Here is a 21,211-nt window from a genome sequence, read left to right as displayed (position 1 = left end):
AGATTTAAGACAAATTTAATTTAAGTATAGACGTAAAATAAAAATGTAGTGTTTAAAGATAATTTTGTGTTTTTTATTATTTCCTTAAATAAATACCAAAGAGATTAAGTATACACTGTGTGACGTAGTGAAGCTTGATAACAATTTAAAAGGTAGTTACTCAAGGTGACAACAATTTATAAAGAAAAAAGTGATTCACGTCTCATAGTTCAATAGTACAATGAGCTTTTTTGATGATTCAACCACTTGGAACCTTACCTTCTGCGAAAGTATTGTAGAACTCAATCGTGCATTTTATATTCTTCAAATTCGATTCTGTAAAACTTGTATTGGCAGTTTCTTCAATTGCTTCTTAAGCTATGTAAAAATACTTAGAAGTTGCTTTATTGTGCTTCCATCAAAGGTGTTAAGAAGAATGCGCTTTAAAACCTGGAATCAATCACTTTTTAAACTTGCATCTATTTTTCCTCAGACAGAATTGAACACACTTTTTGACAACTTATTCAGATTCCTACTAAGTAAATTTCAAAATTTCAGCTTGATTCCCGATTTTCTCCTAAAGACCGAAAACAATGATTCATTCTTTTAGAAATGTTCTCGTGAACTCAATAGAATTTCTGATTTTGACAATCTTTATGTGCCACTTGACTTCTTATACCAATATCAAAAACTTAATCAAATTAAAAACAAAATAATGAATTAATGAATTTATTTTTAAGACTAAGTTATATTTATATCCATTTTTATTCAAAGACCAAAGTCGCAGGATCCCATTTTAGCAACATTTAAAGTCTTTCCAAGTTGATTGTGTTGCCTTTGGCTGCACTCGAATTCACAACGGCTTGAAAAAGTCACCTTATTGGTACCACAAATTTTTCTCTTCGACCTTTCAACACATGGACAAAAAGTACTGTGAGTTGGTGCTATCAATATTCCAATAATGAACAAAAGAAGCATACTAAACAAAATTAAAAACTTCATTTTAACAAATAAATTTTTTGGTTAATGAAACCGTTCTGAAGATAACAGCAGCTGATTATGAACTGAATAATCTTGAGAATTTTTTAGGCAGATAAACTCATCAGATAATAGCACAGGTGGTTTTATTATTCTTGTCTGTACAAATAATATTTGCATAACTTAATTATAAACAAATGAAATGGAAGCAATATTATGGTACTTGCGAAAAAGTCTTGAAGCCATACAAAAATTAGAGATTAAAATTAAATAAAAGAGAACGTTATGTAAAATCTATCTTAAAAATTACTACTGTATTCAAATAGTCTTTTCAAAAATTTGTCTTTCTTAAAAGCTTGTCTATATGTACTCGTATCAATTTTTACCAAATTTGTGTACTATTTTTAATAGATTTTATTTTTTATGAAAAAACGAACGGTTGGATTTTTTTATAAAAATTACTGAATATCGAAAACAATATTTTCTGTGAAATAAAATAAGTTTGAAGCCAATATTTTTAATTTTTGAAAAGCTATTTGAGTCGAAAGTAAATTTTTACCAAATGTTAGTATTGTTTTTTTAGAGTTTTATTTTTTGTAAAAAAACTGTGAATTCGATTTTTTTCAAAATTTTACCGAATATTGAAAACAATATTTCTTGTAAGTAAAAATTTGTTAGAAGCTATTATCTCAATTTTTGAAAAGATATTTAAATCGAAAAACATTTTTACCAACTTTTGTTAATATTGTTCGGTTTTTAATGTTTTGTAAAAAAACTGTCAATTCGATTTTTTTCAAAATTATACTGAATGTTGACAAGAATATTTTTTGAAAGATAAAAGTAGGTTAAAGCCAATATTCAAAATTTTTGAAAAGATATTTGAGTCGAAAATCAATTTTTACCAACTTTTATTAATTTTTTTTATGTTTTTATATTTTGTAAGAAAACTGTCAATACGATTTTTCTCAAAATTTTTCCTAATGTTGAAAACAATATTTCTTATAAAATAAAATAAGTTTGAAGCCCAAATTCCAAGTTTTTGAAAAGATATTTGAATCGATTTTACAATTTTTACCAACTTTAAGTAATGTTTTTTTAGATTTGAATTTTTTTTTATAAAAAAAAAACCTATCAATTCGATTTTTCTCAAAGTTTCATCAGATATCAAAAAAATTATTCTTCGTTGCACAAAATTGTTTTAAACATGAAAATATATTTTTGTCGTAAAATTTTCCAGTTGACAAATTTGTTTCAGTTTTTTTTTGATTTATAAAAAAAACCATTACATGGATTTTTCCAAAAAATATATTTCTTTGATATCACGTTACAATATATTATATAAAATTTAATTCAAGTCTCTAGCGTTTTTGGTTCGTAAGATATTTAGGGTTAACCAAAATTTTCACCTTTTTTTCAAACAGCTATGGTAAAAAAACACCCACGCAATTTTCTTGAGAGGAAAACAAAATTTATTTGAGTCGATATCTCTTCTGGTTCTTGAGCTATGGACGACGAAAAAACGTCGCGAACGTACGGACGTATGGACGTACGAAACGTCGAGAAGTGTCAAAATTTTCAATTTGACAAATCGGACCCATTATAATAACTTCCTATGGGAAGTTAAAAATAGAGACAATTTCATAAAAATATATTCACCCGTTTTGAGAAAATTCGAATTTTCGATTTTTGACCAAACACGAATTTGCATAAAAATACTCAATTTTAGCTTCAAACATTTTATTTCAATCAGGACCTTGTTTTTTGTTTCAATGATCGCTATTGCCTCTTAGGCTTATTATTATTATCAAAAATCATTTTTAAAATATAATGGGAACACCTATCTTTATAATAAAGCTCAATTCTTGGACATAGCATTGAGAAAAATTGGACAAAAATATATCTGAACGTTTTTTAGAAAATTCGAATTTTCGATGATAATGTTATTTTCGGTCTTAAAAAGTAATAAAAACGTCTATCGTGAATCTGCTTAAGAATCGTCAACTTTAACCTCAAATGCTTATTTTAAATTATAAGATAAGAGGCAGTGGCTGTTCAACCCTAACTTAAGTCAAACGTCTCAAGAGAATTCCTTTACAACAATTCTACTTAAGATTATAGGAAACGTTCAAAAATAAGCTTATTTTATTAAATTACTAAGTTTTAAAAATGATGTACACAATTTTAAGTGATTTTAGCATCCTAGAAAATGATTATCAACTTTGTTTCTTTGCAAATCTATCTATGAGTGAGCTTCTGACATTACAAATCAATAGTTCCGTTTGGATTAAGGTTTGTTTAGTTTGTTTTTTTGTTTACTAATTGTCAGTTTTTAAAAGTGCTTTATTAGAAAAACAATAATGTCTTGAAATAATTAGTTAATTGTAAAATAATGAACAAAAATTGATAACCTGGAAGATGCTTGCCCTTTAACAATTTTTGGTCTAAAATTGTGCTTCGGAAAGTTTCCCAATAAAAATGTCTTTATGAAAAAGTAAGATATCATTAAGATGTTTTTGAATAGGATGACAATAAAAGAATGATAGTTTTAACAATAGGGCCGCAAAAGTTCAAGAATGTCTATTATGAAACCTTTAATAAATCAAACTTAACGATTGATCTAGGCATCAATCTTAGTTTAAGTTGAAGGTCTGGTTCATTTCCGAAAGTACCAACATATTGTTAAAAGTACAGATGATTATCAGATCACCCAATTTTGTCAAATCTATCAATAAAAATACTCTCCCAAAGGGCTTACAAACGAAACTTTAGTGTCATCGACGTTCGAAATTGTTAAATGTCGTTGTTACATTTGACATTCGCTAACAATTCCTTAGTGTGATTATAATAATATTATTAATCGAACTTAAGATCGACCCCACTTTCTCTTTATGGGAAGATATTTATCTTCGGTTCAAGAAATTGGGGCGTTAAAAAACATAAATCCGCCACTGAATTCATTTAAAAAATTCCACTGATGACGTTAAGAATTAATATTAATCAAATCACAAATCACATCAGAATCAAATTATTTTGGATCAAAATAAATAAACAACAAATACAAAATAAAAAGTTATAAAGTAATCAATTCATTTTTTTATTTATTTTGCCATGATGATTGCTCTATCACAAAGTGTCTACATGTCGTACATTTAATATATTCACATTCAAATCCATAGTTAAATATATTTTTTAAATAGAATTTATAGCTTTATTTCCATGGCATTCCGAGTCAGCTGCTATCGCATGGTCCGATTTTTGCAATATTCAAAGTCTTTCCAAGTTGTCTGTACTGCCTCTGGGTACAATCGAATTCACAACGACTATTGTAAGTGACCTTATTCGAGCCGCAAACTTGTCCCTGCCCTCCAACTTCACACGGGCAAAAAGTACCTTGAATTGGTGCAACTAATACCAGAGTTATAACCAAAACAAAAACACTTGCTAATTTTAAGAACTTCATTTTTAAAAAATATAAACAAAAATTTAAAGAAAACAAAAACTCTCTTTCTCGTATTTGCAACCGTCCTGAAGATAACGACAACTGATTTTGAACTAAAATGATTTTGAAAACTTTTGGTCAGTTTTAATGAGCTTCAAGCTCATCGTCATCAGATGGTAGCATTCAGTTTTTTTTTTTTTCATTTAGTCCGATTAAATATATTTACATACTTAATTAACAGAAATAAGAGTCACGTCTTATGTCAAGCCTGTGTTTCGTTTGTGGTTTTTGTTTTATTTTTAAATATGGAAGTAGAGAGGAAGTGATAGTGGGAGCGTTTCAATTCCAACAATAATAACACTTGTATTTCTCAATTATTATTATTATTTTAGGTACTTAGTCGGAATATGGCTTGTGCCATTAAACCAGGGTTGGCGACATTTTAATTAACTTTGTGGAAACTTGCACCTAAATGATTTTAAGACTGTGGCAGAAAATTTTACTAATTTGTAGTTTACTTCAACAATTTTAAAATTTATGTAATTTCACACTAGTGAGTCATTTATTTCCTCTTATTGAAAACGGTGAATATAAACAAGTTTAAAAAGTGACAGTTTGTGGAAAAGCAAATAAATCTTAATTTGGGAAACGGACTTATTCATTTGAAATGTCAGAAAAGTAGTAATATGGGTTTTGTGATCTTATAAATTTTAAATTTATTACAATCGGGTGCCATTTATTTATTCAACAAAAAATACAAATTTTATAGTGATTAAATTTGCTTCTACAATTAAATTTTGACCTTTTAGTTAGAATTGCGTGAAATTTGATATTTTAAGAGACTAACATTTTAATCAAGATACAAAATTATAATAAACATTTGTTTTGTCCATGGTTAAATTAAGTAGGTAATTCATTTTAACAAAATCTAGTTGAATAAATATCAACTTCTTTTAAACTCTTTGGAAACTGTTTAAAAGCAATTTTATCTAGGTCTTGAAAAACGTCAACATTTAACCATTAGTGTCAAAATCTTAACCATTTTCCGAAACAAAACAAATTTGTTCCCATTTTATTCACCACGCTAGTGTCAAATTTTAACAAAACGGACAAATTTTACCAATTTAAGTAAGATATTGTAGCAAGCAAATTGTAAAGAATTGTAAATAAAAATTGGAAGAACAAAGCTTTCAGATAATTTTACCAGATAATAGTTTGCAATATGCTGGATGAAGAACTAAACTGTTGATCCTATCGAAACCTTTCGAGACGTTATAAAACTGCATTAAACTAAAAGACTACCTCTAAGAAAAAACTCGTCGAAATAATATAGCGTACTTATTAAAAATTTAGTACTTTAATTCCCCTGTCGCCATTCAATAACATTACCTTTTTGGTACGCCATCACTGTGTGTCGTATTGAAATTCATTAGTAAAGTTAAAGATACTTAAAAAAAACTAAATAGATAATTGATATGCTTTTTGCGACTCAATTCCAGTTGCTGTTACGATGATTAATTGTCTGTGTAGTTTTTAAATTGTTTTCTTTTTTTATTTTGTAGGTAGGTAAGGTATTAAGAGAAGAAAAACAAAAATTGAAGAGATAAACTTAAACGAAACAAAAATAAGATACGAATGAATGAGCTTTTTGAAGTGTCACACTCTTTTGTATAAAGATTCATTCAACCTTAAAATTACGGACATTTTTGTTAAGAAAGTGTGTTGGGTTTATTAACACGTTCAATTGATTTTACAAGATAAATTTTAAAAAGAATAGAAGTTACTTAAGCAAGTAATTTAATAAGGGCTTATAATCACTGTCAACTTATTTGTTTCTTTTTTAAATTAAAGTTAATGGATTTATAATTTGTTGACTGATAAAAGAACATTTTATAATGACTTTTATTGGAAAGGAATTCAAAAAGTGATTCAATTTTCTCCATATACATGCAAACGAAGTTTGCTTCATATTGATATTTTTATTGACGTAGAAAAATTGTGTCTAAGAAAACGAAGAAAAAATGACCTTAACTGATATATTAAGTGAAGGAAGTACGAAAGAATGTTGTGACCGTTGTTGTCATTACTCCTTAGGTTTTTTTTGGGAATACGTGTACCAAATTCTCACTTAAAAACGACAAAAAGTATGCAATCAATTATGAGGCTTGAGCTGTATTCTTTTGACGTATTAGAAAAGCTACAGTAATTTTGTAGTGCAGGACTCTAAGGCGAAAAATTGGTTGATCTTATAATGGAAGAAAGCGGGAAATTTGTTTATACCTTCATCTTTATGTTCTTAAAATTGTGTAAAAAGTCTCTTAAAAAAAATGTACCACCAAAAGTTGCACAAAACTCTTGGAGTTGATTTGACCAAAATTGTTTAGCACACAATTTGCTTAAATGTTTGTCTCAATCAATTTTTTCAATTTCGAACGTGAGATTTTAATCAAACATTACAATACGATAATAGAGAAGTCGAATGTCTGTCTGAATGGTACTTCTGCCAATTAAGAGGTATTTCTACCACTTTTTTTGTTTCTGAAATTCTACCACCTCCAACTCAAAATCTACCACCTTCTACCATTCGCTGATTATACAAATAATTTTTCTATTATATCATTGTATTGCTTCATTGACATATTGAAAAATCGTTGAGGGACATATATTTTTACTTCTGTCATAGATGGAAAAAACAAAAAGATTTCATAAACTTTCAAGAGGCATTTGGTGTAGATGAACATCAAATTTTAAAAGTTTGTCAAACTCGGTGGCTTTCTTTAGAAATCATATATAGAGCAGTGGAATCGCTTATTTGATTTTTTTGTAAGTTCATTTGAAGAGCCCAATCCTAAGGCTATCAGTATTTTCAATTCAAACAAATTATTTTATTGCCTTAAACTTAAAAATAATTAACGACTTGAACAGAATATTTTAATCTGAGACAACAGAAATCCACCTCTTAGTCGGAAATATGAAATCTTTTAAGTAGAAACACGGATGTACAAAATTCTAAAATCTATTTGCCATACTATCAAATGTATTTTCGGTTACATTTTCAAGAATATATACTAGAAAATGAAATTTCTTAAAAATTTGAAAGGCGGTATGGGAAATTTAACTTTCGAAAATCTGTAATTGTACATGTTACAACTTTGTTGTTTAACACATAGTAGCTCAGCAGCTGAACGTTATTTTTCACAACTCAATACTATCAAAAAAGATAAAAGAAACAAATTGAACACAACTGTACTCAACATTTTAGCTGCAAGAGAATTTTTGGGCAACGGCAACATTTTGATCCCCCAGAAATGTTGGTAAAATATGCTTCGAAATACCAATTCAAAGATGGTTCTTATATAAAATAATTATTTAATCGGTTGTGAGCAAGATATGTATGTGATTTTAAAACTTATTTGAATGGGCTGATTTTGTATTGCTTCTTACCACTTTTCTACCACCTTTTTGTTTCGATTTTTCCAAGTCCCATCACTGTGTCCATCCTGGCTCTTAGAGCACAAATCATTGGGTCGAATGAGTTAACTTGGAAGTTAAGGTTTTAAGGGGGTATTCTGGTCTAGAAATAAAAAAAAATCGATTTTTTTGCATATTTTCATAGTTTAACTATTTAAGAATATGTCTACGAGAGGATTTTCCCAAACTAAAATTATTTTCGGAGAAATAAGTATTTTGCTGAACAGCCATCTAAATCGTTTGGGCTGCAACTAATAGAACAAAAGACATAATTGGGTACTTTAAACGCGTTTTTCTCAGAACTGTCTTTTTGAATCTGATACCCACGATTTCTCAGGTTCTGCCGAACCGATTTACTTGAAATTTTATGAGAGTCTTCTTTAGGGACTTGTCTACGGCCGGAACTACGGTCATCCCCAAATTTTTATTTTTACTATATTTAACAAAGCGAAGAATGTTCAAAAGATTGGTAAATTTTTTTTTTTTAGGCAGTCGCCTTTTTGTAAAAAAAATGTTTGTAACTTTTCCGTAGTTCCAGACATTGCGACATTATTGTAGATTAATAATCTTTTTTAGTTTTTGATTTCAGATTTCTAGGAGAGTTAAAATCGTGGGTATAATCACGCACCAAATTTTTGAGACGCACCACTCCATCAGCTGATAAATAACGGAATTTTGATTTTTTTTACTTCTTTATTTTTTTTTGTATGCTTCTAATGTGAATAAATAATGTATAAAAAAATTGATGGTAAAATTGTTGCTTGCTTTTTTTTACAGCACTTCAAAAATTACCTAAAATTCATGTCTCTAGACCAGAATACCCCCTTTAGCTTATTCGTGTTTGGCGTTTTTAAAATGTATGCTCTTAAGACAAAAAATAACAGTTACAAATTTTTTGGTGTAAAAAATCGAAAATGCAAGTTTTCCCAAAAACAAGCTGATAGATTTTTTTCTTCAAATTATCGCTAAAACCTTTTTATTTTTCTTTTTTCTTAATTTGGCTTCTTTCTATTTTATATTTTTAAATTGCTAGAGGAGGGTACCCCACCCCCCCTGAACCGTTATTTCGTTTTTAAGTTTTTTCAAGAAATAAATAATGCGATTTTAATATTTTTCCTCTCTAATACTGCCTCAATAATATTTCAAATATTTCAAAATGTCATTGTGTTTATTTTGGTTTTTAAAAAATGCTAAAACAAATTTTTGAATTTCGATGTCTTGAAAACGGGTCACCAAGATGAATTTCGTAAATTTTACAAGCATTTTTAGAAGCACTTAGTTTTTAAATTAAAAAAAAGTATATTCAAAAATATAAGTTCTATTTGCAAACAGTCTTTTAGCAGTATCAAGTTTTTGCGATCCAGTCGTGTACTTTATTGTATACCTTAAATCGTTTCAAAAATTGAGGACAAAAATAAAGCAATGGTTAAGAATATTTTTTGAAATTGAATTGTTAGTGAAGAAAGTTTATGAATTCAAAATATTTTAGTTTTTTAAAATGTCTACTCTTTCATTTAAATTACACCAGCCTTCAGGCATATTACCTGTTTCTATTCATAGAATAAAAATGACTAACATCTTAGAGACCATAAAACGGGCAATTTGCAAAAAAAAATAATTTCCTCAGTCTCTAATATCTAATGACCATTTTTATTTTTTAATGAGAACTACGAATAGAAGTTTTCTTAAAATTTTACCAAATGTTAATAACAATATTCTGTACAAAACGAAGAAATATTTAAGTCAAAGTCTTCATTTGTTCGAAAAACCAAATTTGTATTGTTTTAGTTTTTGTAAACTGAATTGGAAAAAAATTCTTATCAAATATTAAAAACAATATTAAAGTGAGTATTTTAATATTTCGGCTAGAAAACAGATTTTATCAAATTTTTAGTTGAATTTTGCGTTTTTTCTTATTTCTTCTTAGAAAAAACTGCCTATTGAACTTTTCTAAAAAAAATGTTAAAATCTTTTTTTATCATATAAAAAAAGAGGCTGGGATGCAACCCACACTGATAACTTCGCATCCTGTCCGTCGTTTTTGTCTTGCTTAAAAGTTTGTAGGTTTTCGTGTTGGGTAAAAAAGTTGTCAGTTTAATTATTCTTAAAAAAATTAAAAATACCAACAATATTTTTTATGTAAAGAAATTACAAAATCTAGATTTGTTAAATAGATTTTTAGTCGGAAACAAATTGTTACCAATCTTATAAGCATTTCTTAAATTTTTACAAATTGGATGAATGAAATTAATTTGAGAGTTATTAAAAACCGAACATCAATTTTTACGAAATTAGCGTACTATTTTTTGAAGATGTTATTTTTGTATGAAAAGAACGAACTAATGAATAATGAATATTGAACATGTTTTTAACAAGTTTTTCTGTGAAATAAAATAAGCTTGAAGACAACATTTTAAATTTTTGAAAAGCTATTTGAGTCGAAAGTAAATTTTCACCATGTTTTAGTATTGTTTTTTATAGGTGTTTATTTTTTTTATAAAAAAAACTGTCTATTGGATTATACTCAAAATTTGACCATATGTTAGAAACTTTAATTTTCATTGCAATAAATTATTTTGGACATAAAATTATTTTGTATTCGTACAATTTTCGAGTTGACACATTTTTTGTCAGTTTTTTTTTTTTGATTTATAATAAAAATCGTTAGTCGGATTTTTTTTTTAAATATACTTGTTTGGTATATAATATATTATATAAAATTTAATTCAAGTGTCTAGCGTTTTTGGTTCGTAAGATATTGAAAGTTAACCAAAATGTTCACCTTTTTTACTTGCGACATATAGGAACTATATGGCAAGTTTTGCATTCGTGCAAAATTTCGAACTCGAGATTTTAATCAAACATGATATTAGGATGGTAGAGAAGTCGAAAAAAGTGGGTCCCGCGATTCCGTCCGGTCGATTTTGTCTGTCTGTCCACGCTCCTACAGCCTAAACCATTGGGTCGATTGAGTTCAAACTTGAAAGTTAAGGTTTTGAGCAGATTCGCGTTAGGCGTTTTTTTCATTTTTTTTTAAAGATCAAAACTAACAGTGGCCACCGTACAATTTTTTTGGTCAAAAAACGAAAATTCGAAATTTCTCAAAAACAAACCGATAGATTTTCTTTAAATTTTCTCTTAAATTTTATTTTTTAACTTGGCTTCTTTCAATAAGAAAAACAAATTTTTGTATTGCTCAGGAAAGGTACCGCTCATAGAACCGTTATTTTGTTTTTTAATTTTCTCAGCAACTTATGAACCGATTTCAATAATTTTTTTTCTGAATAAGCTCCTATATAGCTTTAACAATATTTGATTTTCAAAAGTGCAATTTCTTATTATTTGGATTTTTAAAAAAATATTGAATTTTATTTTTTCAAAATTCTATATCTCAAAAACGGGTCAACATTTTTTTACGAAATTCAAATGTGTAGCGTATATTTTTAATATCTAAATAACTGCATACCAAAAATATTTTTAGAACAAAATTGAAAAATTTTATATATAAAAAATTAATTTAAAAAAAAACCGCTCTAACGATTTTCAAAAAATAAATTTGAAAAATCAAATGTTTTTTTATTTATAAAATGGCATTTAAATTTTTGAAGACAAACTTTTTTTTCGGCCGAAATTTTGAATCTTAAAACAGTTTTTTTTTAATATTTTAACTGTGCATGAGCCCGAAAGAGCGCATTATTTTGACAAAATTGTAATTACATTCCTAGCTTTTATCTAAATTAGTGCACTTGGTACATATTTATGTATTTTTATAACTAAAATTATAATAAATACCAACGATATGGCCGCCCATGTATAGCACAACTGTATCGGATATGATATACTTAATCAACAATCTATTTCAAAGTGTCTATCAAGAAGAAATATCTTGGAAACTTTGTATATGTGATTTTAAAATATTATTCTTTACGAATAAGGTTGTTTCACACATGATTTACTTTCCTTCGCCTATATAAACTTAGTACAAGTTAAAGAAAGGGGCCAGAAAGAGTAGGTATATGTATTAACTATTAGAATCACTTTTTCAACGTATACACATTATACCTATTTTTAAAGGTATTACGCACGACTTCTACAACTACTGCTTACGTGTCACTTCATAACTAAAATCCCAAACGCACAAAAGCCTGACTGTAAACAAAACATCAATAGCAATTTCTTGTACCTGTCCGTATGCTTGTTATTTTTTTAAACTTTAACAAAATAAATAAACTGAACGTAAAAACTTTATGTTAGCGCTGAAAACTTATAGTAAGGAAGGAATGTATGTACCTTTTAGCTACCAATAACATTCCCTTATTATCATCATAAACATGTCCTTATCTATCTATCTGCCTAAAGCTAAGCTCGCCAATGAACTATTCCTAATTCGTATTAGACATCTACCTGCTACCTAACTACACAACCAATAGGCGATCGCTTTACAATTTAAACATTCATGGTCATGCCTCTTTCTTATCTTATTATTTTCCATCCTGGTTCTTCTAATATGAAATTACAATAAAGCTATCTAAAGGAAAAAAGCTTTTAAGGATCAACTTGAATCTACATGGAACGCATCGTAGCTTTATACATAATAGAAACCATTTTTCAGATACATAGATCGTACCCAAGTAAAAGCAGACTTATGAATGTAAATAAAAACAAATATCGGTATAAGATCCTAAACAGCTGACTTAAGCATGCAAAAGTTTGTTTCATCCCCTTATTATATACAATATTAAGCCATTTTGTTTGTTATATAGAGTGCATTGATATAAATAAAACAAAAACAAATTCATTAACCTTCATAGGAAGCTCTTTATGTGAAAACATATACGAGGATAGACTCAAATAAAATGAAGGAAATTGTGTTGACGTTTTGGGTCGAAAATTAATTATCGCCCTTATTCTGCTGGCTTCTTATGGGAATGGGAATAATATTTTTTTCTCGCTCCCGCTGAATTTCTACACTTTCGATACTAACGACTCGGCATCTGGTCGCCCTAAAAGTTTCTGCTCATGAGAGTACTATGGTTTTCATATACAAAGATCGTGCGGTTTTTTTGACAATTCAAATGGCATTTATATCTTTGAAGCCAAACTTATTTTACAGGTATCCAACAACATTCTTCCGTTCCGCTATCCTATAACTTTACCTTATCATCTGAAAAACAAACATTAATTATTTCCAAGAACTTCAACTCTTACCACAAATTCATATAAACTTTCAGTGTTAATTAATTTGTTATAACTTTTACCAAAGCGATGAGTTAAACAAAATCCATAATCAAAAACATAAAAACAAAATCAAATAAAAAACAAAACAAAAACCAAGCAATCAACTAAAAACCGCGGCGGCGCGGCGGCATAGGTAACTCAGACTCTTTGCATACAGGAGCAAGTTCGTGCGACCCAGTCGTGCATTTTATTTCAATAAGAACTACGAATAGAAGTTTTCTTAAAATTTTAAGAATATTAATAATAATATTCTGTACAAAACAAACTGATGTTGTTTAAAGTCTTCATTTTTTCGAAAAACCAAATTTGTATTGTTTTCATTTTTGTAGAAAAGTAGAAACTATAAACTTATTTGAAAAAAAGTTCTTACCAAATATTAAAAACAATATTGGGAATAAAATGAAATAAACTTAAAGTCAGTATTTAATATTTCAGTTAGAAAACAGGTTTAATCAATTTTTTAGTGGAATGTTGCGAATTTTTTAATTTTTTGTAAGAAAAAATTCCTATTGAACTCTTCTAAGAAGCTTAGCAGGTGTTGAAATCGTGTTTTTATCATATAAAAATTGAAGATGAAATAAATTTTTTTCAAAAATTTCGAGTTGAAAAAATAATTGTTAATTTTTATTAAACAATAAAATATTTGTGTTACTCCAGCAGAGTACATAATATTGAACCAATACTTTATTTTTAAATTTTTTCCAAAGTTTTTGCACTGATTTTAATATGTAGTTTTTTTCGGATGAAGCTATTATATTGCCTAAAAAATATTTGATGATCAAAAACGTCTCATTCGATTTTTAAAGAATATTTACATTTTGTATTTTTAAAGTGCGATATTTAAAAAACGATTCAAAACTTTTTAATAAAATTCGAACATTTCTAAAAATTTTAAAAATTTTAATTATATAATAAATGAATTTATGAAAACCCATTCTAACGATTTTCGAAAATATCATGAATTAAAGTGTTTGAGACATTCAATCAGATTAAAATTTTTAAACATACAATTATTTTGGTATATTTTTTTAAATGTTAAAATATGTATAAGTAGTATGTATATATTGTTAAATAGACTCTTCGGGTAGAAAAACAAGTTTGTGCTATCAATTATTGAATTTTCATCCGTTTTCTAGTTAGGATATTTATAATCACATTGGCATGTATTCAATTTTTCATGTGCAACTTTTTATAAAATAAACTTCGACAAACACATGTCAAAATAAGTCGTGAAGTTGTTTAGTTTCTTTAAATACTTTTGGTTGAATTTTTCTAAACAGTTTAAAAAATGTAAGCAACAGTTTTTGTACAAAATTTGTATCTTTCAAAAAACTGACCTTTTTAATATTTTTGATCATTTTAAAAAAATCTTAACAAATGTTTTAACATAATGTGCATAAAATAAAATAATGCTGAGGCAAGTGCCTTAATTTTTCCTAAATTTATTTAAATAATAAAACAGTTTTAATCATTTTATTAGGATTTTATGTAGTTTTTTGTAAAAAAGGAACTTGTCAAACGCTTCAAAACATTGTTTTTGTTACTAAGAAAAAACATATTTTAAATATAAACGGTGATTTTTTAAGAGCTTGAGAACTTTAAAAAAAAAAAGCATACAATTTGCAAAATCTCATCGATTCTTTATTTGAAACGTTAGATTGGTCCATGACATTTACTTTTTGAAGATAATTTCATTTAAATGTTGACCGCGGCTGCGTCTTAGGTGGTCCATTCGGAAAGTCCAATTTTGGGTAACTTTTTCGAGCATTTCGGCCGGAATAGCCCGAATTTCTTCGGAAATGTTGTCTTCCAAAGCTGGAATAGTTGCTGGCTTATTTGTGTAGACTTTAGACTTGACGTAGCCCCACAAAAAATAGTCTAAAGGCGTCAAATCGCATGATCTTGGTGGCCAACTTACCGGTCCATTCCTTGAGATGAATTGTTCTCCGAAGTTTTCCCTCAAAATGGCCATAGAATCGCGAGCTGTGTGGCATGTAGCGCCATCTTGTTGAAACCACATGTCAACCAAGTTCAGTTCTTCCATTTTTGGCAACAAAAAGTTTGTAAGCATTGAACGATAGCGATCGCCATTCATCGTAACGTTGCGTCCAACAGCATCTTTGAAAAAATACGGTCCAATGATTCCACCAGCGTACAAACCACACCAAACAGTGCATTTTTCGGGATGCATGGGCAGTTCTTGAACGGCTTCTGGTTGCTCTTTGGCAACAAAAAGTTTGTAAGCATTGAACGATAGCGATCGCCATTCATCGTAACGTTGCGTCCAACAGCATCTTTGAAAAAATACGGTCCAATGATTCCACCAGCGTACAAACCACACCAAACAGTGCATTTTTCGGGATGCATGGGCAGTTCTTGAACGGCTTCTGGTTGCTCTTCACTCCAAATGCGGCAATTTTGCTTATTTACGAAGCCATTCAACCAGAAATGAGCCTCATCGCTGAACAAAATTTGTCGATAAAAAAGTGGATTTTCTGCCAACTTTTCTAGGGCCCATTCACTAAAAATTCGACGTTGCTCGTTAGTAAGTCTATTCATGATCAAATGTCAAAGCAAACTGAGCATCTTTCTCTTTGACACCATGTCTGAAATCCCGCGTGATCTGTCAAATACTAATGCATGAAAATCCTAACCTCAAAAAATCACCCTTTACAATCATTTTTTACTCAAGAATTTTAAGCTCAAAAATAGGATTTTGGTTCTTTTATGAACAATTTATTTGACTTCTGGTTAATGAGGTATTTTGAATATTATGAAAATATCAGGATTGTTTTTAAAGTTTTAGATTTTTAAATTATAATACAAGACTAAAATTGTGTATTGATTTATTATTATAGTGCTAAAAATAATTGTATTTCATCTATTTATTCATATGACAAGTTTACTGAAACTAAATGGCGTCGACGTTTAAAACAAAAACAGTCAGTTTGACTTGATAAAAGATCATTTATCATTTCGATATAAATGAGTATCAATTTTGCTTCCAGTCCAGCGTCAAAGCCACACCAAGTATTTAAGTAAGGATTATTTTGGCTCTAATTATAATAATTTTACTTATTGACAAAGCATTCAACCAAAAATGCTCAGGAAAAATCGTAAATTAGACGAAGACGATACCTCTCCCTTGAAATTATCGTAAGACCCAACAAACTTTTATCGTAAACTACAAATCAAAAGTTTACTGCAGGTCCATTAAACCATTTATGACTAATTCAACTATTGAAAATTATTTATTACATTTAAGCTGACTTGACAATATGTTTCATATCTTCATGTATCACGAACAATTTCCAATAATTAGTGTGGCTTACGATAAAATTTCGGAAATTGGTCGAAGTGCTCAATGAACTTCCAAAATAGAACTTTTGCTTAAATAAATTTCCCCCATTCTGTAAGCATTATTCTGACATATACCAATTTATTCAGAATTGACAAACCTTACTGAACATAAATGTCAACACAGTTTAACGTTTTCAACTGTCAAACCATAAACAAAACTCATCCATACTTCTTATTCTCAGGAACTCATAAATATTTCACTAAAATATTGAGTCTTCATTCAAAGAACTTTAAAACGCTGAAAAATGTTCAGTTCGAAGAATCGGTTCAATTACTTTGATATTTATAAAGTGAATTTATAATGTTTCAACTTGAAGTTTCTTTAACTTCCTTTGTACAATCAACTTTTTCTGGCACGTCCATTCTTTTAGTGTGATCATTTCCATTGAACACTGTACAAAGAAATTCCCTCTTAAAAAGTATTCATTTAAATTAGAATGTACTAAATTAAGTAAACCACGCTGTTTACATAGATAAGATTAGATCAGCAGTTACAAAAAAGTCACAAATCAATGATAATAATAATATTTCAAATATATTTTACTTCGTTTTATTTCACCAAACACGTCAACTTCCTATACTACGTTGCATCATATAAAGCGGATTAAAAGTCTTATCTGATAACGCGCCATTGACAGACATGACGATAACAAAAACACAAAAAACCCTTCAATTCAAAAGTGATTTATTTTATTTATTTTCAAATAAGAAACACATATGTACATATGTTAGAAAAATATTTAACACAAAACACACCAACGAACCATTTATTTATTAACAAAGTTACAAATATTTAGGTCAATAGCCAAACTTCAATGTCATCTAAAATGATTTCTTCCACAATAAATTGATGTGATCCTTCTTCTTCTTTTTCTTAGCAGGATCCCATTTTAAGCATTCGCATGCTACGTCCTTGCCTTCCCATTTCCTCGCTGGCACAATCCAATAGACATTTATTGGAATAGGTTACAGAATCTGATCCACAAACTGGCTGATAATTCCTTGGACATGGGCAAGCAGCCTCCGAGCTGCTGATCAAGGAAATCACAGCGACAAAAATCGCAACAAATAAACCGAAATATTTCATTTTAGTTTCTTAGTTTTTTTTAGTAAATACAAAAATTTAGCTCTGTTCGCGTTAAAGAACTGATCGATACTAAAAACAGAATAGAATCGAACACTTTGGTGCAGCTTTGAAAAATGTGTTGTTTGTTATCTAATCAATACTTTGTGGGTTTGATTATCGTAGAGAAATTGATTGATGGCAGGTGGAAAGTATTACTTTTTTTTATTATTTGTTTATCGAACAAATTTGAGCTTTTTTTCTGACGCGACTTCACTTTGTTGGTTGTCTGTTAAATAAAGTTTGAAAGTTGAATAAGTAGAATTAAGAAGAAGTTCCTTCCTTTTATGTGCGCTATAAATTCCCGGAATCGTCTGAGCCGATGGAATCAATTAATATTGGTAAAAAAGGTGTTTTTTTATGAAGGTTTGGGGTGAGATTTATCACGATTGCATGTTAAATCGATATGATGGGATTTACCTATCTGCAATTGTTTACAGCTTGGAAAAAGTAAACAGGTCTATAGGTACATAGCTATGCAATTATTTATTTTATTCTTTTAACAACAAAAGAAAACAAAAAACACCTTTCCATTAATCAAATTGATGGATGGGGTGGGTGGGAAACGTAGTTAAATTGTGAGCAAATAATTCTTGAGACATTAAATTTATTTTTATACCTTTTATGTATGTGACTTCATCTGCTTTGGTTAAAAATATGTTACAGTATTTTACAATGTACTTGTGTTTTATTATACGGAGGTTCTTTTGTGTACTTTTCTTGTTTGAAACTCTTATTTAGGGGGAGAACCTTGTTTAATGTGTTAACATTTTTATATTGCCTAATGGTTTTTTATGATTTTGATTTTGTAGCGTAATTATGCAGAATTCGTTTTAGCAACTAAGTAAGGGGTGGAATTGACTAAGCTCGGGCTCCAAATTTAAACGTTAAGTTCTAGTATGAATGGAAGTGTTCAACGTGTTAAAAACTCACCTTAGTCTAGGTACCAGAGGAAAATAAGATGAATGGTGCCGTGAAATAGAGTCAAGTGAAATAAGGCCAGATTTTAATAATTGCCCTAATTTCAGTTCTGTTAAGTGTAATAAAGCCAATTTTCAATTCTTGGTATTATAACACTTATAAACAAAGTGGAAACAATAATGGCTTTATTTCACTTTAAACGGTGTGGAAACTTTGCATATACTCAATCTTGCACCTACCCCAAATCCTATTGTTTGCCCAAACAGTAGGCAAGTTGTACTAATTTCTCAGGATAGTTTGGCCTTATTTCAGTTGACAGAGTGCAATATGGCTAATTGCTGAAAATTGGTTTAAATTCACTTTTGTAAGGTTTTTAAAGTTGGTCTTATTTCACTTTGCCTTATTTGCACGACACCAAGAGGAATAAGAAACTGGAATTCAATCCACACTGATAACTTCCAATTTTTTTCGCTGCAAATTTTTGAATAGTATTTTTGTAACTAGTCAATTCTTCAGCAGTTCTTCTATTTAAAATACAGCGGATTGAAAACAATTAAACAGATTCACTTCAGGCTTTTTTAACTTCACATAGGAAATTATTGTAATAATTATCTCTACTTTTCCAGCTCCCTAGCATCTAAAACAAAGATTTTTAAAGAGCGTGTTTTCGAAGGTTCGTTCATTCAGGCCTTATTTTTATCGTCCATATCTCGAGAACCAGTACAGATATTGACTTTAATACAATTTTATATTAAATAATTTAACGTGATACCAAATTATTATATTTTTAAAGAATTCAATTAAAATTATGTTTTATCCAAACTAATTTTATGCATTGAAGAATAAAATGTCTGACTTTCGTCAAAAATTTGAGAACTCTAGGTTTAAGTAAAAATTAAAAAAAAAAAAAACTACTAAAAGTTGGTAAAAATAGACTTTCAACTGGAATATCTTGGCAAAAATTATCACGGCAAAAAATCACGTTACGTAATTTTTTTGTAATCCATTTTTTATAAGAAATAAGAACCTCCAAATAAATAGTTCACAAAATTCTTAAATATTGAATTAAAAAGTTTTGAATATGCTGCTAAAATTGATAAAAATTAAGTTTCGAATAAAAATGCCTTGGACAAAAATATATATTGAAATCAAAATTATTTAACCATATGCCAAATATTTTTACTTACTAACTTACTTAAGGTGGTGCTACAGTCCAGTGTGAACTAGGGCCTCACCCAACAAACTTCTCCATCTAGCTCGGTCCCTAGTGTCCAGTTTCGCGCTCCAAGTTGGGTGAGGTCACTGTCCTCTTGTACGTGCCACCTGATCCGCAGTCTTCCTCTACTACGCTGTCTTGTGGGTGTTGATTCGAAGGCTTTTCATGCCAGAGCATTGGTTTCTGGCTAAGTCTACGTTACTGTACAGCCCTTACAGCTCGTAGTTCCATCTTCTCCTCCATTCCCCTTTGATGCATACGGGACCGTAGATCACACGAAGAACTTTTATCTCGAAACGACCCAAGGTGCATGCATCCGCTTTTGTCATAGTTCACACCGTATAGCAGGATGGGGATGATGAGGGTCTTATATAGCAACACTTTGGTCCCTTGAGAGAGGACTATAATACTCAATTGCTTTCTTAGCCCAAAGAAACAGCGGTTAGCAAGAGTTATTCTGCATTTGATATAAGCGCTGGTGTTGTTTTCTGCGTTTACAGCGGAGCCTAGGTGGACGAAGTCCTTGACTACTTCAAAATTACGTCTGTCGATGGTGACTTTTTGACCAAGATGCGGTGTTATAGGACCTTTCTTGACGACAGCATGTACTTTGTTTTGCCCTCATTAACCGTTTAACCCATTTCAGCCGCCTCTGCCTCAATACTCACAAAAGCCCCATTGACATCACGCTGAGTTCTTCCGATTATGTCAATGTCATCAGCATATGCTAGTAATTGGACAGATTTTTGAAAGATAGTGCCTCTAGTGTTGACGTTTGAGCTCTGCACTATTCTTTTAAGCACGATGTTAAAAAAATCACATGACAGCGCATCACCTTGCCTAAAACCTTTTTTGACATCGAAAGGTTCTGTTAAGTTGTTTCCAACCTTTATAAAGCAGCGTGAATTCTCCATGGTCATCCTGTACAAACGGACGAGTTTGGCAGGGATGCCAAAACTAAACATGGCTCGTCCCTGTAGATGCTTGAAATCGATTAAAAGATGGTGGGAATATTTGATCGACTGTGGAGTTTGCTGGTCCAAAACCACACTGATAAGGACCTATCAGGTTGTTGACGATGGGCTTCAGACGTTCACATATTACGGCGGAAAAAATTTTATAGACGATGTTGAGTAGACTGATTCCTTTATAGTTGGCGCAGTTTAGAGGGTCTACTTTTTTCAGGATCGGGCGTGCTTTCTTCCGACCATATCTTACAGATAAGTTGGTGCATGTTCCTAACAAACATATCTCCAGCTGCTTTAAAGAGTTTGCCGTTCAAGCCATTCGCTCCAGCGCCAGCGGTTTGATTAGACTTCAGCTTAGATATGTCAATTTTTACTTCGTCTAAGTCGGGAGAACGAGATTGTTGGCTTTCGTCGTCTATGTTGAATAGATCATCCTGCCTGACAGCGGAATTCAGTTCGTCGTCGCCGTTATACAGTCTGCAGAAGTGGTCTTTCCATATCCTCAGCATTGACTGCGG

General features: G+C 29.9%; 3 protein-coding genes across 9 annotated transcripts in view; 1 reads left to right on the top strand and 2 right to left on the bottom strand.

The window, feature by feature from the left end:
* LOC129948825 (dual specificity calcium/calmodulin-dependent 3',5'-cyclic nucleotide phosphodiesterase 1) overlaps nt 1–21,211 on the top strand; it is a 501,195-nt gene that overhangs the window by 398,902 nt on the left and 81,082 nt on the right. The window lies entirely within an intron of this gene.
* Nucleotides 4,036–4,523, bottom strand: LOC129948830 (agrin-like). Its single transcript, XM_056059913.1, has one exon. It carries the CDS (start codon nt 4,415–4,417, stop codon nt 4,187–4,189), a length of 231 nt encoding a protein of 76 aa, XP_055915888.1. The 5' UTR covers nt 4,418–4,523; the 3' UTR covers nt 4,036–4,186.
* Nucleotides 17,134–17,870, bottom strand: LOC129948831 (leech-derived tryptase inhibitor C-like). Its single transcript, XM_056059914.1, has one exon. It carries the CDS (start codon nt 17,550–17,552, stop codon nt 17,340–17,342), a length of 213 nt encoding a protein of 70 aa, XP_055915889.1. The 5' UTR covers nt 17,553–17,870; the 3' UTR covers nt 17,134–17,339.

The sequence above is a fragment of the Eupeodes corollae genome, chromosome 3 (assembly GCF_945859685.1).
Source record: "Eupeodes corollae chromosome 3, idEupCoro1.1, whole genome shotgun sequence".
Taxonomy (NCBI): domain Eukaryota; kingdom Metazoa; phylum Arthropoda; class Insecta; order Diptera; family Syrphidae; genus Eupeodes; species Eupeodes corollae.
Note: the sequence above shows the minus strand (reverse complement) of the source record. Positions and strands in the feature narration are given on the sequence as shown.

Coding starts and splice junctions, on each gene's coding strand:
- LOC129948830 (XM_056059913.1), bottom strand. CDS start 4,417: ATGAAGTTCTTAAAATTAGCAAGTGTTTTTGTTTTGGTTATAACTCTG.
- LOC129948831 (XM_056059914.1), bottom strand. CDS start 17,552: ATGAAATATTTCGGTTTATTTGTTGCGATTTTTGTCGCTGTGATTTCC.